Source organism: Rhinoraja longicauda, chromosome 9 (genome assembly GCF_053455715.1).
Source record: "Rhinoraja longicauda isolate Sanriku21f chromosome 9, sRhiLon1.1, whole genome shotgun sequence".
Classification (NCBI taxonomy): Eukaryota; Metazoa; Chordata; class Chondrichthyes; order Rajiformes; family Arhynchobatidae; genus Rhinoraja; species Rhinoraja longicauda.
In genome coordinates, this window is record NC_135961.1 from 45,546,996 (window position 1) to 45,561,646 (window position 14,651).

Consider the following 14,651-nt stretch of genomic DNA (forward strand, 5'->3'; position numbering starts at 1 on the left):
TAAATGACTGCCCGCATATGTCTTCTAAAGTCTCTTCACAAAGGGCTAGGCAGAATCAGTGGCTGAGAGGATCAGGTGGGAGTGGAATAGGTAGAGGATGAACCACTGCCTCAATGGGTGCTGGAGCAGGCTCATCATGGCCACCTGACTCCGCCACTGACATTATGCTCCTTTGGTGCTATTAAGAAGAGTTTGTATGGGACTTGGGCAGTGGAGCTGAATGGCCGGTTTCTATCCTGTGAACTAGTGTAAATCTATGTCTTTGAAGCTGCCTTGCTTAACTAATGTTAACAAGGACTTGTTACCGAGTTATAGCCTCGATGGAATGTACGGATGAGTAGAGCAGTGAAAATAACTCCCACAAAGTCTCTGATGGTGAAAAACTTCCCGGAGATGAACAAAGTTCTTACAGTTCAAAGCAGAAATTGAATACATTTGGATTATTTTCTCAAGAATATTGGAGACTGAGAGGAGATCCGATAGAACTTCATAAAATTATGAGAGGCATAGTTAGGGTAGACAGCATAAACCTTTTTCCCCAATATGGAAATGACAGTAGTGTCATAGAGTCATAGAGTGATACAGTGTGGAAACAGACCCTTTGGTCCAACTTGCCCACACTGCCCAACAGTGTCTTAGCTGGACTAGTCCCACTTGCCTGCGCTTGGTCCATATCCCTCTAAACCTGTCCTATCCATGTACCTCTCTAACTGTTTCTTAAACAATAGGACTAGCCTCAACTACCTCCTCTGACAGCTTGTTCCATACACCCACCACCCTTTGTGTGAAAAAGTTACCCCTCGGATTCCTATTAAATCTTTTCCCCTTCACCTTGAACCTATGTCCTCTGGTCCTCGATTCCTCTCCTAGGGGGCATAGAATTAAGGTCAGAGGGGAAAAGTTTAAAAGAGATGTGTAGAAAAATATTTTTCTGGTATGTACCTGGTGGTAGAAGCCAATGCGGTAGTGGCCTTTAAGAGTCTTTTAGATAGGCACATAGATATGCAGGAAATGGAGGAACATGGATCATAGGCAGGCAAAAGGGATTAGTTTAACTTTGCATCACATTAGGCACTGCCATCATGGGGACAGGAACTGTCCCTCTGTTCTATTATTCTATTTTCTAAGTGACATACTCACTGGTCCTCTTTGTCTCTGGAGCTTCAAGCTGCAAATCTGCATGCGTGAGAAGTGGGCAGTGTGTGACTGGCAGTGTGGGCCAGTGTGTGACTGGCAGTGTGGGCTAGTGTGTGACTGGCAATGTGGGCAGTGTGTGACAGGCAGTGTGGGCTAGTGTGTGACTGGCAGTGTGGGCTAGTGTGTGACTGGCAGTGTGGGCTAGTGTGTGACTGGCAGTGTGGGCTAGTGTGTGACTGGCAGTGTGGGCTAGTGTGTGACTGGCAGTGTGGGCTAGTGTGACTGGCAGTGTGGGCTAGTGTGTGACTGGCAGTGTGGGCTAGTGTGTGACTGGCAGTGTGGGCTAGTGTGTGACTGGCAGTGTGGGCTAGTGTGTGACTGGCAGTGTGGGCTAGTGTGTGACTGGCAGTGTGGGCTAGTGTGTGACTGGCAGTGTGGGCTAGTGTGTGACTGGCAGTGTGGGCCAGTGTGTGACTGGCAGTGTGGGCTAGTGTGATTGGCACTGTGGACTAGTGTGTGACTGGCAGTGTGGACTAGTGTGTGACTGGCCGTGTGGGCAGTGTGGTGACTGGCAGTGTGGGCCAGTGTGTGACTGGCAGTGTGGGCCAGTGTGCCGTCAGAGTTAGGGTGCGGAATGCTCGCAGGCTTCAACTTGCTTGACGATAGAAACCTACAAGCTGATATTCACCAGCAGAGAGACACAGTCACAAAACACTGACTGGTTCACTCTCCACAGATGTTGCCTGACCTACTGAATTTTCCTGAATTTTGTGTTTTTTTGAAACTCACCAGCCTGACATCGGTTGTGGGGAAGTTGCTTGAGTCGATTATTAAAGATGTAATAGCAACGCATTTGGAAAGCAGTGACAGGATCGGTCAAAGTCAGCATGGATTTATGAAGGGGAAATCATGCTTGACTAATCTTCTGGAATGTTTTGAGGATGTAACAAAAAGAATGGATAAGGGAAGAGCCAGTGGATGTGGTGTATCTGGACTTTCAAAAAGCCTTTGACAAGGTCCCACACAAGAGATTAGTGTGCAAAATTAGTGCACATGGTATTGAGGTTAAGGTATTGACATGGATAGAGAACTGGTTGGCAGACAGGAAGCAAAGAGTAGGAATTAACAGGTCCTTTTCAGAATGGCAGGCAGTGACTAGTGGGGTGCCGCAAGGATCAGTGCTGGGACCCCAGTTATTTACAATATATATTAACGATTTAGACAAAGGAATTAAATGTAACATCGCCAAGTTTGCGGATGACACAAAGCTGGACGGCAGTATGAGCTGCAAGGAGGATGCTATGAAGCTGCAGGGTGACTTGGATAGGTTGGGTTAGTGGGCAAATGCATGGCAGATGCAGTATAGTGTGGATAAATGTGAGGTTATCCACTTTGGTGGCAAGAACAAGAAGGCAGGTTACTCCAGCATTTTGTGAATAAATACCTTCGATTTGTACCAGCATCTGCAGTTATTTTCTTATATTATCTGAATGGTGTCAGATTAGGAAAAGGGGAGGTGCAACGAGACCTGGGTGTCCTTGTACATCAGTCACTGAAAGTAAGCATGCAGGTACAGCAGGCAGTGAAGAAAGCAAATGGCATTTTGGCCTTCATAGCGAGACGATTTGAGTATAGGAGCAAAAAGGTCCTACTGCAGTTGTAAAGGGACCTGGTGAGACCGCACCTGGAGTATTGTGTGCAGTTTTGGTCTCCTAATTTGAGGAAGGACATTCTTGCTATTGAGGGAGTGCAGCATAGGTTCACGAGGTTAATCCCTGTGATGGCGGGACTGACAGATGATGAAAAAATGGATCGACTGGGCTTATATTCACTGGAATTTAGAAGGATGAGAGGGGATCTGATAGAAACATCTACAATTCTTAAAGGATTGGACAGATTAGATGCAGAAAAAATGTTCCCGATGTTGGGGGAGTCCAGAACTAGGGATCACAGTTTAAGAATAAGGGATAGGCCATTTAGGACTGAGATGAGGACATTTTTTTTCAGCCAGAGAGCTGTGAACTGTGGAATTCTCTGCCACAGAAGGCAGTGGAGGCCAATTCATTGCATGTTTTCAAGAGAGAGTTAGATATAGCTCTTCGGGCTAATGGAATCAAAGGATATGGGGAGAAAGCAGGAACAGGGTACTAATTTTGGATGATCAGCCATGACCATATTGAATGGTGGTGCTGGCTCAAAGGGCTGAATGGCCTACTCCTGCACCTATTTTCTGTGTTTCTGTGTCTCTTTTCTTCTTTCCCTTTAAATTTGACCAGAGCTCAATTGCCCTCTCTCTTTCAACTTACAGTTCAATAGAATATTTATTACGCTATTATATAACATGTACAGGAAAGGTGAGACAAAAATGTTTTGGGTGATAATAATGCTGTGGGTGGTACAGTACCGTAGCTGATAGAGCTGTTGCCTCACAGCACCAGTGACCTGCATTTGATCCTGACCTTGGCTGCTGGCTTTGTGGAATTTGCACGTTCACCCCGTGACTGCATGGGTTTCCTCCGCATCTCACATGCGTCTAGGTTTATAGGTTAATTGGCTCTGTAAATCACTGTCGGGGGTGGATGTGAAAGTAGGATAACATAGAACTTATATGAATGGGTTATCAAAGGCGGTGTTAACTCGATGGGCCGAGTGGCCTGCTTCCATCCTGTATCTTTCAATCAATCAATCAATTAATTTAACAATGTGGAGGATCTGCATGAGCACAAAGTACCAAATGTTCCAGATTGGCAGTTTTCCTGCAATAAGGCTCTGGCAACAGTGATACATCACCTCAGCCAGGCAGTGTGTGAGTGGGAGGGCAGGAGAAGGGCATTGAGTTGTACCCTGATCTAAATGGCCTTCTGGGTAAATGAGGACCTACATCCAGTACTTGGCATCAACGTGGCAGATTGACAACACCGATCGGACACCAACTGTGATACTGCCCACATCTCAACTTTGAAGGAAATGTTCATGCTAAAAAAAAAAAAATCTTTAAAAAGGTCCTGGGCAGTGAGCAAGAAGAGCCAACGGCCATCAATATCGCTCTTGATTCCTCATACCTGCATTCCACAGATCGGGTCCTCACAAAGGTAGACTCCTGGAGACTGGCCGTCCTGCAGACTGCCTGTAGCCACCTCAGACAGCAGGTCCTTCAGGTTTTCTTCCTTCCCCCAGACTTCGACTGCCGAGACCCGGACTGAGAATCGAGCTCCCGTCTTCTCCTTCCTCTCATTAATCAGTTTGAAAAGCCAGGAGATGGCGCAGGGGATGATACCCAGGTTCTGCATGGAATCATCTCTCCCAATCATGGTGTAGGACTTCCCTGGCACATCACAAAACAAAAGACTGAGTTCAAATTTCAACACTGGACGGAACAACGACAATCCCACACACAGCACCAGCGGTCAAAATTCACCCTCACTCCCTTATGCGAAGTATAAAATATTTCAGTGGCAAAGTTCTACACCCTGTCCAGAATTGGTCCCCTTAACTTCAATGGAGCAGAATGTCAGTAAAATGCAACTGCCAGTATTTTATGGGTTTAGAAAAACGGACCAAGAATTATTTCAAGATGGTCTTCTGATGCATCGATTTAATACAGGTAGGAATGTTTCTTTGCGTATTGATGTAGAGTCTCAGTCCTGCCTTTGAGATAATGGTTGGAATATTTCCTTGGAGCACATATTACTGGGATTGAGGTACGGACCTTCCTGATTAAGGTGTCCCATCCCATGGTGACATTAACACTTGGTAGTTCACCTTGATAACATGACTGACTCCAAGTCAAGAACAGAACTGCTGGGCGGAAAGAATGGGAAATGAGGAACATTGCCCAACTCTCAACGTTTCAATGCCTTTCAAACTGATAACAGTCTAATTTACGGGGAAGATAGACAAAAAAAGCTGGAGTAACTCAGCGGGACAGGCAGCGTCTCTGGAGAGAAGGAATGGGTGAAGTTTTGAGTCGAGACCCTTCTTCAGAAAGTCACAGGAAAAGACTTTTCCAGACCAGTTTCTGATGCTGATTTCCAACACTTTCATTTAGTTGGAAATGCATCGAACAAACAATGTTAGAAGTCCAAATGAAGGGTAAAAATGGGGGAAAAAAATACGAAAGGACCTTTCCTTCCAGAAACCTTCCATGACCTTCCCAAGAAAGATAAAGGCCCACACACTCCACCCCCAATAAAACACTGTTCAATTGCATATCAAGATGAGAGAAGATCATAAAGTCATAAAGCAGGGCCATACCCAAGTTTTATCCATTTACTTTAATTCCATTTGCCCCTATTAGGGCCTTTCTATTTTTGCTTTGCCAATTTCAAGTGCTTGCATAAATATCTCCTCAACAAAGTAATTAAACCTGATTCCATTCATCTCCTCCTTGCGTTCAAGATATGAGCCATTCTCTGTGTAAAAAACATGTCCTTAATATCCTTGTTAAACTACATTCCTCTCCCCTCAGACATATGCCTTCATGTTTTTGAAATCCTCCACCATGGGAAAAAATGACCCCACTATGCTTCTCACAGTCTTATATATTTCTATCCTTAACCTCCTTTTACTCTAAGGAAAAGCCCAGCCTTCCAAACCCTCTCCATAACAACTAAATCACAATCATTTAGGATGGTTTGTAAGAAATCCAATAAAAAAGCATGGGAATCCCATGGGAATCCAGACAACATGCTGCTCGTTTGTTGATAACAGGTGAGATAACAGGTAAGGGCTGTGCTAGAGATGTACAAACTTCATACAGACAGCATTCGTAGTCACGATCGAACCTGGGTCTCTCGCGCTGTAAGGCAACAACTCTACTGCTGCGCCACTGTGCCGCCAAATGTGGATTGAAGAGGTTTGTCAAGATGCCTCAAGCCGACACCAAGCAGTGGCTGCCCGTGAATCATTCTAATTAGTGTGGAGAATCTCCTGTAAATATCATTAATATGGTGTGCTATTAACTAGTCGTGCCCTCGATCAGTGAGTGGGTGGGGTCCGGGTTTCGCCCAGCCCGGGGCTGTTGCTAACGGATTTAGCCAGGTTGTATGTTGTGCGTGGGAGACTGTTCGCCCGTGGTCTCTCCCGAGAGCTGACACCAACCTAGTTTGGTGTGGCCAAAGCAGAACACGCAGCCGTCTGCCCCGTTCACCACGGACTGGATGACCTCCGCTACAGTCCCTGCGCAAACCTCAGCCTGCAGAGGAAACAGAGGAGTTACAGAGAATCACATCAGAGCTCAGGGAGCCGGACAAACCACTGGCAGCTAGCCTGGACGCTTCTAACACTTGGCTGACCCCTGGACATTTCAGGCCGATGTTTTGTGCTCCAAGTGCAGAGATAAAGAGGCAGAGTGAAACGTAAAACTGGGAGGGAGGGATAGTGGGTGGAAGGAACCTAACATTCTCTTCCCCACCCCTCCCCCATTCCCTTCCCCACCCCACTCCCCCATTCCCTTCCCCACCCCACTCCCCCATTCCCTTCCCCACCCCACTCCCCCATTCCCTTCCCCACCCCTCCCCCATTCCCTTCCCCACCCCCATTCCCTTCCCCACCCCACTCCCTTCCCCACCCCACTCCCCCATTCCCTTCCCCACCCCACTCCCCCATTCCCTTCCCCACCCCACTCCCCCATTCCCTTCCCCACCCTTCCCCCATTCCCTTCCCCACCCCTCCCCCATTCCCTTCCCCACCCCACTCCCCCATTCCCTTCCCCACCCCACTCCCCCATTCCCTTCCCCACCCCACTCCCCCATTCCCTTCCCCACCCCACTCCCCCATTCCCTTCCCCACCCCTCCCCCATTCCCTTCCCCACCCCACTCCCCCATTCCCTTCCCCACCCCACTCCCCCATTCCCATTCCCTTCCCCACCCCACTCCCCCATTCCCTTCCCCACCCCACTCCCCCATTCCCTTCCCCACCCCACTCCCCCATTCCCTTCCCCAGCCACTATCTCTACCTCCGGTTTCACCTTTCACTCCTTCTTCCTCATCTGATTCCACATCTGCACCCCTTTTGTCTCCTGAATTCACCCATCACTTGCCAGTTCTTGCCTCCTCTCTTCCCCTCCCCTCTCTTTACCAGCCTTCTGCTCTCTGACAGAAGAGTCCCGACCCGAAATGTCGCCTGTCCATTTCCCTCCCCAGATGTTGCCAGACCTGCTGAATTCCTTCTTCTAGGCTCTGGGTACCTGTTCAATAGGTTTGAACTTATGATGATGAAGAGATGACTTGATTTCCAATCAATCAGAGCTTTCCTGGACGTTCCAGAGCTTATTCCCACCCTACGCCTCTGTCCCATTCTTCCACTTGTCTCTTTGTAACCTATTCTCCTGCCATCCACCCAGTCATGAGGGGCTATTTACAGTGGCCAATTCACCTACAAACTTGCACATCTTTGGGAATTGGGAGGAAATTGGAGCACCGGTGATAAACCAGGTGGTCACAGGGAGAATGTGCAAACTCCACACAGACAGCCTGGGAAGCCGGGATTGAACGCGGTCCGCTGGAGCTGGAAGGCAGGCAGCTCCACCAGCTGTGCTACTGATGAGCCTGGGGCAGAGCCACAGAACAGGCTTGAATGGCCTCCTCCTGCTCCAGGTAATGGACACTGACAAAAGCATCCCAAGCCACACTGTATATGGCCTTAATGCATTAAATTACCAGTCTCACCTGCCCCAGTGGCAGGAGGTGCAAGAACTGATGGTGTTCAGGGGGCAGCTGCTTTCACTGGGCCGGCTGCAACAGAAGGAGACTGCAAAGCCACTGACCTGTGAAGAGTCCTGCGGGAAGACGGCATCGAAGGCGAACATCTTTGGCGGCACCAGGCAGCCTCTCTTCAGGGAGGAGTTCTGCAGCCCGTTAACCGGAGGGTCGTACAGAGTGATCTGCTTCTTACGAGGGTCCACTTTAAAGAAGCAGCTCGATTCGGACAAGTCCCCCACCGAGGCTGGACAGATGCGCAGCATCACCTTTACCTGAGGGAGGAGGAACAGGACACCTTGTAATGCTCTGCACACCTTGACGATGACCTTTCATCTTAAGCACCTTACTGACTGAACCACCTGGGGCCAGTCAGGCGCACGATATGAGGAAGCCCTGGCCCATTGCATTCGCTTACAAACTTCAGTTTCACTGACATCTCATGTCTGTGGGAACAAGTGACAGTGTACATCCACCACAGCATTTATTCCACCAGAGCATTCATTCTACAGGTAGACACAAAATGCTGGAGTAACTCAGCGGGACAGGCAGCATCTCTGGAGAGAAGGAATGGGCGACGTTTCAGGTCGAGACCCTTCTTCAGACAGTCAGTATTCGAGCCCATTTTCCAACCTCTTTCAAAGTTGTTGGCAGTCACTGCGCCCCATCATGGTCAGGAAGGCCAGCTCTGTCCTGGGTTGCCCCCTCGACTCAGTGCAGGTGGTGGGAGAGAGGAGGATGATGGCAAAACTAACATCGCTGCTGGACAATGACTCCCACCCCATGCAGGACAGTCACTGCACTGAGTAGCTCCTTCAGTGAGAGACTCCTTCACCCCAAGTGCGTGAAGGAGAGATTTAGGAGATCCTTCCTTCCTGCTGCTGTGAGACTGCATAACCAGCACTGCTCCCAGCAGGCGAGTCAACAATAACAGCTAAGAACACACAGAAAACTGATGACAATTGATGTATCTTTTATTTATAATGAATGATTTCTTGCTCTCTTGCTATCCACTTTGCTGCTGTAACACTGTAAATTTCCCCGGTGTGGGACGAATAAAGGAATATATTATATTATTATTATTAAAACTCTCCACGAATTAAAGACCAGGAGGTGGCACAGACCAAAATCCATGGGGAAAAGCGAAGCTGAAAAGCGAAAACCAGCAGGAGTCAATGAATTATTACCAATTGACAACAGTGCAGAAATGGCCAATGGACAACTTGCCCACTGCATGTTCCATACAAAAGTGACTCCACTGGTTGTGAAAGCTTCTGCTGAATCCAAAACTTTCTTTCAGGAATAGAGAAATGGAATAAACTAAGAAAATAAAATGATGGGAGAAATCAGCAGGGAAGAAATAAATGCCTGTGGGAAAGTGGTCCAGGAAGTGACATCAAATCAAATGGCACAAAATTGAGGAAACTTTAGACTTCAGATACAGCAAAGAAGGAGGCCCTTTGGCCCTCGAGTCTGTGCCAACCAGCGGTCACCCCATACACCAACACTATCCTACACACTAAGGACAATTTACAATTTTTTTACCAAAGCCAATTAACCTACAAACCTCTGCGTCTTCGGAATGTGAGATGAAACTGGAGCACCCAGAGAAAACCCGCTTGGTCGCAGGGAGAACATGCAAACTCCATACAGACAGCACCCACAGTCAGGATCGAACCCGGGTCTCTGGCAGCAACTCTACTGCTGCGCCACCGTGCCGACCTGGAAACTCTGTCAAAGCTCTGGCATTAAATAGTACACTGCTCTGATTCACTGCAAAGACCGAGCCAAGAAATTAATTGAGAAGATTAAAAACGGCTTCTTCATGCTCCACTTCCTGTTGTCCATTTGCCTTCTTTCAGACACTGGATTTCTATACTGATCTAAATAGCTTAAAAGGAATCAGTTACAATTACCAGCCACATTCATGTGCACAAGGTCGGAGGGAGGAGGGAAGGGGAGCATTGCTTACAGCCAACTGGCACCATTCCTTCTCAAGTACAAGTGGCTCCCTCTTATTTTAGGGTTTTATTCAGTGCAGGAATTGTGGCAGTCTCTTCCTCAGCAACTTTTAGTGGGCCTGTGAAACCTGCGATTTAGCGACAGGGAAAATACAGATAAAAAATAAAGTGCAAATCAGCTCTGTTGGACAGGCCACGTCATTCAAATGTCTGACATTGTACTCCATTCTGTCGCCCGTCTGGGAAGAGATTACCCAGCAGACAGAGGAAAGAATCCAGAGATGTGCTCAGAGCCTTCCTGATGAAATGCTACATCGCTACTGTGTGCTCTTTGAATCCCCTGGTCCATGACCATTCATGTGGAGAAGGAGCACTCGGGTTGGTATCGAAAACCAGGATGCCATACACCTGTCGCGCACAAAGCTTCATAAGCAGTAGAAGGGGCACAGCACCCCACAAACCACGCACCCACCCGCTGCCATTGATACCGTCAGGCACAAAACCAGAGTGGAAGCACGTCATCCTTGATCCTTCTGCCTGTGGTTTGTGTATGGACTACAACATCATTACAATAAAGAAAGTGCTGGAGGAACTCATCATGTCAGACAGCACCTGTGGAAGATAGACACAAAATGATGGAGTAACTCAGCGGGGACAGACAGCACCTCTGGTTAGACGTTTTGGATCGAGACCCTTCCTCAGACTAAGAAGAAACAGGGGGACATGTTCCAAAGAATGTGGACGAAGGGCAGGCCAAGTAGCGTAGTTACAGAAGGTCAAAGGCTTTGATTTACACACTGTCATCTTCCACTCCCTCCAGCAATCTATTGGCACCTGTTCCTTCAGTCACCTCAATCCTTACGCTCAGAGATACCTCTCTCAAATCTCTCCACCCCTCCATCGCCCTCTCCCCCAGAGTCCACCCATATCTCCCACCACCGTAAACCCTACCTCCGAACAAGCTGTTGCTCAGCAATTTCCCAGCTCCTGGTTTAAGCCTGGCTCTGTCCCTGTGACAGATCATGGGTCATTTTTCAGCTTTGGGTCTCACTGGTCGGTTGCACAGACAAGGTGGGGAGATCAACGCTCACTTCACAAGAAAGCAGCTGGAAGCAATGATTACAACGGATGTCCTATTGTTACACATAAAAGGGATTCGAAGTGTTTAATTTCTGCTCACTCAGACGGAATTACACACAGATCGGATACTCATCTTAATGTGAAACAGCACCCAAGCATCCAATCGCAGTACGACTGGTGTGCTTTGAATAGGCTTTGTTTAAAGTGATTACCTCCCTTCTATCAACACTTGAGAAGGACAAAGCATCTACCTCAGCATAAGCCTTTGATCGGAAGCTAGATGCCAGGGAGTTAAGCTGTGTTCTTGCCATCTCAGTTGCAGAATCTTGGCAAGAGACACTGTTCAGAAACCTGGGCACCCGGGTCAACCGATGGAGGAATAAATAGTCGAGGATAAGACTGCGTGTGGGCACAATGTTCGAGTCACAATTTGACACTCCTCAGCTGTTACATAAATAGCCACGGCACCAGGGGCCGTATGGTCTGTGAGGGACATGCTGTCATCAGAGAGAGGTGGGTCTGGTGCCAATCTGGGGCCATGAAGAGTTGCCAGGGAAAGTTGTGTTGTTTCAGGAATACCCTGTATTGTTTGGCAGACCTTTCGTCATCTGCCATAGAGCCTGTGTCAACTGAAACAGACCTAGCACTGTGTGCGAAAGCCCCAAGTCATCAGCAAGACCCCAGTGTGGCCAGAGGGAGACCCAGTGTGGCAGTGAGAGATCCAGTGCAGCCACTGAGAGACCCAGTGTGGCCAGAGGGAGACCCAGCATGGCCAGTGGGAGAGCCAGTGTGGCCAGAGGGGAGACCCAGCGTGGCCAGTGGGAGACCCAGTGTGGCCAGTGAAAGGTCCAGTGCAGCCACTGAGAAACCCGGCGTGGCCAGTAGGGGAGCCAGTGTGGCCAGGGGGAGATCCAGTGTGGCCAGTGAGAGGTCCAGTGTCATTTGCATCCAGAGTCCATTAGCGAGAGCCATTGTTGTCTGCAGAACCCAGGACATGCTGATTAACAACAGGTACCATCTGGGGGTATCCTGTGTTGTTGACAACTTTTGGCGTACTGACTAATTTTAGAATTTCTTTGCATCTAGTGACCACTCAGAGCTACATCGTCCAAACATTTTAATATCTAAGGCGACGGATAGGCCAGTAACAGAGAACACATGCCGCATTATCTTTTGTTGTTGGCACGTTTTCAATGAGTTCTTTATTTCCTAGTTTCCTGAATTTAAGGATTAAATCATTCTGTGACATTCCGCCGACTGAATCAAACTGTATTCACACTGCAAACCAAATACTGCAGCTTCAGCTTTACAACCAAGATGGCAAATGCACCGAAAATTAAGGGGCACGATACAGAACAATGACAGAAAGGTGACCTCGAGGGGCATTACTAAACAACAGAACAGACTTCAGCTGCTGGTACATCCATCCGTGCATTGGCATTTAGATGGTGATTCCACATCCTCGTCCTTGACAACAGACGGCATCTCTGGAGAAAAGGAATAGGTGATGTTTTGGGTCGAGACCATTCTTCAGACTGAGAGTCAGGGGAAAGGGAAACGAGAGATATAGACAGTGATATAGAGAGATATAGAGCAGGAGGAATCACAGCGAGAGAGGATGTTGCAGAACTCTCAAAGGAGATTCGGATCATGGTGTTAAGATAACGACCTCTCCCTCAATGTTAGCAAAACAGAGGAGCTGGTCATAGACTTCAGGAAGTGGGGTGGACTACATGCCACAGTCTGCATCAAAGGTGCCAAAGTGGAGATCGTCAAGAGCTTCATGTTTCTAGGTTGTCAATTTTTAGTACAGAGATACAGCATGGAAACAGAGCCGTCGGCCTACAGAGTCCACTCCGACCAACAATCAGCCATTCGGACTAGTTCCATGTTATCCCGCTTTTGCATCCACTCCCTACATATTAGGGGCAATTTACAGGGGCCAATTAACCTACACACCCACATCTTTGGGATGGAAGAGGAAACCGGAGCACCCAAAGGAAATCCACATGGTCACAGGGAGAATGTGCAAACTCCACTCAGACGGCACCCTGACGTTAGGATCGAACCCGGGTCTCTGGCGCACCAAGGCCGCAGCTCAACCAGCTGCACCACTGTGCTGCCCCTTATATATCACCAACAATATTTCCTGGTCAAACCACATTGACACCACGGCATTCTCCCCTCTCCTGTCAGGTAGAAGATATAAAAGCATGTACCACCAGATTCAAGAACAACTTCTTCCCCAGAAGGAAGAGGCCGCAGAAATACAAGTTAATGCCCCCCCCCCTTCCACGCTGCCTCTCCATCGGCCTCCCCTCAGCCATTTTGCCAGCACAAGGCACAGCCATATATTTAGCTGTCGATCTGCTCGCTCCCAGCTTGTTTCAATTCAGGGTGATTTGTGTGGTCTCGTTTAGGGTGGGCGACCGCTGTCCGCCACAGCTCTCCACGTTCCAGTGCTCGCCCATCAATCCCCATGCCCTTCCCCGCGGGAGCACGAGGTTCACGAGCGACAGGAGTGATGAAGCAGCCACTCAGCCATCACACGTCTCTATCAGTCCACTCGCAATTAATCGACTGTGGGACCAGGCTTATTGAAGGTTAATGAAGACTCGGCCAAACAATTACTCATCATTACTCCCTGCAGAGGCTGCGTGCAGCATCACGTTTAAGGCCCCCGGAGGACTGGATGCCGGGTGATGTGTGCTGGCACATTAACCGCCACCTACAGTTAGCACAGGCCCCTCAGCGTTTCACTCAGAGAAATCGTAGAGGATTCCCATGGCCCAGAGGTTGATTCAAAAGATTGAGAGATGCAGGAAAAAAGGCCCTTCAGCCCACTGAGTCCACGCCAATCATCGATCATCCGTTCACATTAATTCTATGTTATAGAATTTTCGCATCCAATCCCCCACTTTCGCATCCAATCCCTACACACTAGGGGCAATTTATAGATAGGATTTGATGTATCCTATACACTAGGGACAATTTCCAGAGGACAATTAACCTACAAACCCGCACGTCTTTGGGATATGGGTGGAAACTGGAATGCCAGAGGAAACCAACAGGATCACAGAAAGAACGTGCAAACTCCACACAGACAGCACCTGAGGTCAGGTTCAAACCTGTGTCTCCGGGGTTGTGAGGCAGCCGCTCGGCCAGCTGCGCTGCAAGATCACCCTTTCAACTCCACCTGCACCTTGTTGGCGAGTCGCCAAACCACAGGCACATTCCCAAAGGGATGGGAAATCAATGGGTTTGGAGCTGAGAGCTGCTACTGCAAAGATGCGCTTGGAGGCAGGATGGGATTCTCAGCCTAAAGAGTGGAGGGAGAAGGAACTCTGCAAAATGATCGCAAGCACTTTATGATCATCACTGTCCCAGAACAACGATTCAGTAAACAGTTTCTGGAATGGAGCCTCATCGTTGAATGCAGGAGTGAATTGTAGTTAAAATCTACACCTGCTCCGGTTCACAATGCCATTTGATAGGAAATGATTTTGACTGGGGCTGCAATGACTCGATCTTAGGTGGAGGAGAGGATCTGATTTAATAGCCAGGCACTATGCAGCAAGCCTTCATACTCATTTCAGCAACAACTGTTCACAGTAAGACCACATCCACCTGTCTCCTAAACTAATGCCAGAGCGCAGCTCCACTGCAGCCTGAGGTTCAGGGAAGGCAAGACGTTCAAATGCAGGGAATTACCATCAACAGTCGGTTCTCAGCACGGGAACAGAAGGAGGTGTAACAATTCTGCCGACTCAGCCG

At 48.5% G+C, this 14,651-nt stretch overlaps 1 protein-coding gene across 2 annotated transcripts in view; it reads right to left on the minus strand.

Annotated features, from left to right (window-relative positions):
* kif26ba (kinesin family member 26Ba) overlaps nt 1-14,651 on the minus strand; it is a 238,953-nt gene that overhangs the window by 46,556 nt on the left and 177,746 nt on the right. For both annotated transcript variants that reach the window (XM_078405375.1, XM_078405374.1), the window contains 3 exons: nt 7,905-8,111; nt 6,238-6,331; nt 4,200-4,462 (listed from right to left, as the gene is read on the minus strand). In XM_078405375.1, the coding sequence (XP_078261501.1) occupies nt 4,200-4,462; nt 6,238-6,331; nt 7,905-8,111 (564 nt within the window). The remainder of the gene's footprint in view (nt 1-4,199; nt 4,463-6,237; nt 6,332-7,904; nt 8,112-14,651) is intronic.